Source organism: Cebus imitator, unplaced genomic scaffold (genome assembly GCF_001604975.1).
Source record: "Cebus imitator isolate Cc_AM_T3 unplaced genomic scaffold, Cebus_imitator-1.0 Scaffold475, whole genome shotgun sequence".
Lineage (NCBI taxonomy): Eukaryota > Metazoa > Chordata > Mammalia > Primates > Cebidae > Cebus > Cebus imitator.
The window spans coordinates 1740075-1742641 of NW_016107790.1; the positions used below are offsets into that span (position 1 = coordinate 1740075).

Below are 2567 nucleotides of genomic sequence, written 5' to 3' on the forward strand. Positions count from 1 at the left end.
AAAAAAAAAAAAAAAAGCCAGGTGTGTTGGAGGCTGAAGCAGGAGGATTACTTTAGCCCAGGAGGTTGAGGATGCAGTGAGATATGATTGTGCCACTGAATTCCAGCCTGGGTGACAGCGGAAGACTCTGTCTCAAAAAAAATTAAAATAAATCTCAAACAAGGCTACATTAAGCTGTCTCAAATCTTGTATACTTCATTCTTTACATATTCCCTCAACTATAAGATTTAAAAAAAAAAAAAAAATTACCTATTCCCTAGTAAAAAAGTCCAATGTTTCTCAATAAAAGCGCAGATGTCTTCTTTCCACCTGAAATAACCTTGACGTCCACTTCCTTCTAGAGACAAATTGTACATCGCCAACATGACGACCTGAAACACAAGTGAAACAAGGGGTGGAAAAACAGCACAGTTAGGGATATTAATCTTGAGGGGGAAAAAGTTTCTTCTGTTTTATATTCTGAGTAGCAATGGTAGGAAACAGAGGGAACAAAGGAAGGAAGGACAGTATCTTGGAATATACCCAAGGTAGAATTTACTTCCTTTTTTACTTTCGTTAGATATCACTAATCCACTTAATTCTGTGTGCCACACATGCTGGGCTAATGTGTGGTTGAACTAATGGCTACAACAGAGCTGCCTCTGAATCAGTAGATAAACAGGCTTTGTCCCAAGGATCCCGTGCCCTACACAGTGCAGTCCTAAATCAAGGGCTACCTACTGGCCAGCAGGAGGCCTCCTGGTGCCTACTCCAGCCGGCATTTTCTAACCAACAGCACTACCCTTTATCAAATATCCTAAAAATCACCCTTGTATATACTTTTCTAAGCTATTAGAAGGAAAAAAGACTCTCAGAATTTCTGAACTAAAAATAATGCTACATGCTATATCTACTCAGTGACTTAGCCATTTTTAGCTGTCAAATCCCTCCTTCAAATGAAATCAGCATCGGAGAAGAAGGAAAGGCCGGGCCGCTCAGCCCATTCTCAGCAGGCTCCAAGATACCCTCAGAGCTCAGGGTGCAAACTCCTAATCTAATTTAATCCACTCTTATTTTACAGATGAGGAATTCATGACCCCAAATGGGGATGTATTTTCCAGAAACATAAATAACACAGGCTAACTGTAAAACACTTCAGTAATACAGAAAAGAGCAAAGGAGGAAGTAAAAATCATTTGAAACCCACCATCAAGGAATTATCACTGTCCTTTCAGACATTTTTCTTTGCATCTATACTCATATACTCATGTAGTTTTTTTGTGTGTTTATTTTTTTTTTTTGAGATGGAGTCTCATTGCAATGCTCAGGCTGGAATGCAATGGTGCGAACTCAACTCACTGCAACCTCCGATTCCTGGGTTCAAGCAATTTTCCTGCCTCAGCTCCCAAGTAGCTGGAACCTCAGGTGCATGCCACCACGACTGGCTAATTTTTGTATGTTCAGTAGAGACTGGCAAGGCTGGTCTCAAACTCCTGACCTCAAGTGTAGGATCTACCTGTCCTGGCCTCCCAAAGTTCTGGGATTATAGGTGTGAGCCACTGCACCCAGCCTAATCCTTATGTAAGGATTAGGAGCATCCCGTTGCTGTAAGGACTGTAAATTGCAGTTAATGCCCCCAACATCTGTATTCACAGCATTAAATCCCCAATAGTCCTATAGAAAGACCTATATCTACACCATTCAAAGAGGCCCAGTAATTCTGACGACTTCACTCACTCAATTTCCCCCATTCTTTTTTTTTTTTTTTTTTTTTTTTTGTGATGGAATCTTGCTCTGTCACCCAGTCTAGAGTATAGAGTGCAGTGGCTTGATCTCAGCTCGCAGCAACCTCCGCCTCCCAGGTCCAAGCGATTCTCCTGCCTCAGCCTCCCAAGTAGCTGGGATTACAGGTGCCTGCCACCATGCCCAGCTAATTTTTTTGTATTTTTAGTAGAGATGGGGTTTCACCATCTTGGCCAGGCTGGTCTTGAACTTCTGACCTCATGATCCACCCACCTCAGCCTCCCAAAGTGTTGGGATTACAGGCATGAGCCACTGTGCCTGGCCTCAATTTCCTACATTCTTAAACTTGCAATACTTGCAGACAATCTATAAACAACCCCATGAACAGATTTTTAACAATGACTTCCAGTTACATCTGCATCCAGTCTACACCAGCCAACAAACATCTTCCTTTAAACAATCAATATTCCTGGGAAGTTAGTGTTTAATGGGCATGGAGTTCCATTTTGCAAAGATAAAATTCTGGAGATGGATGGTAGTAGTGATTACACAGCAATGTGAATGTACTTAATGCTACTGAACTGTACACTAAAAAATGGTAAACTATATGTTATGCATATTTCATCAAAATTTTCAAAAAGTTATTGCTTAATAAATAATTTAAGAAAATCATAGAACAATCTTTGCCCACTCTCAAGACTCCAAGAGTATCTCAGAAACATGTATCTATTGATAATCTCAGTGATAAAGTAGCTGTTATTTTATGAGTTTTCTGTATAATTGAGATATTTTATGACTTTAAAAAGTTAAAGTTCACATATTTACTTGAAAATAACTTTTTCGGC

At 40.0% G+C, this 2567-nt stretch overlaps 2 protein-coding genes across 3 annotated transcripts in view; both read right to left on the reverse strand.

The window, feature by feature from the left end:
* The window catches only part of KAT14 (lysine acetyltransferase 14), a 49624-nt gene that overhangs the window by 33583 nt on the left and 13474 nt on the right, over positions 1–2567 (reverse strand). For both annotated transcript variants that reach the window (XM_017512672.2, XM_037732855.1), the window contains one exon: positions 250–371. In XM_017512672.2, the coding sequence (XP_017368161.1) occupies positions 250–371 (122 nt within the window). The remainder of the gene's footprint in view (positions 1–249; positions 372–2567) is intronic.
* LOC108292062 (protein PET117 homolog, mitochondrial) overlaps positions 249–2567 on the reverse strand; it is a 15799-nt gene continuing 13480 nt past the window's right edge. Inside the window, exon 4 of the transcript XR_001820129.1 lies at positions 249–371. The gene's annotated coding sequence lies outside the window, so the exon portion shown is untranslated. The remainder of the gene's footprint in view (positions 372–2567) is intronic.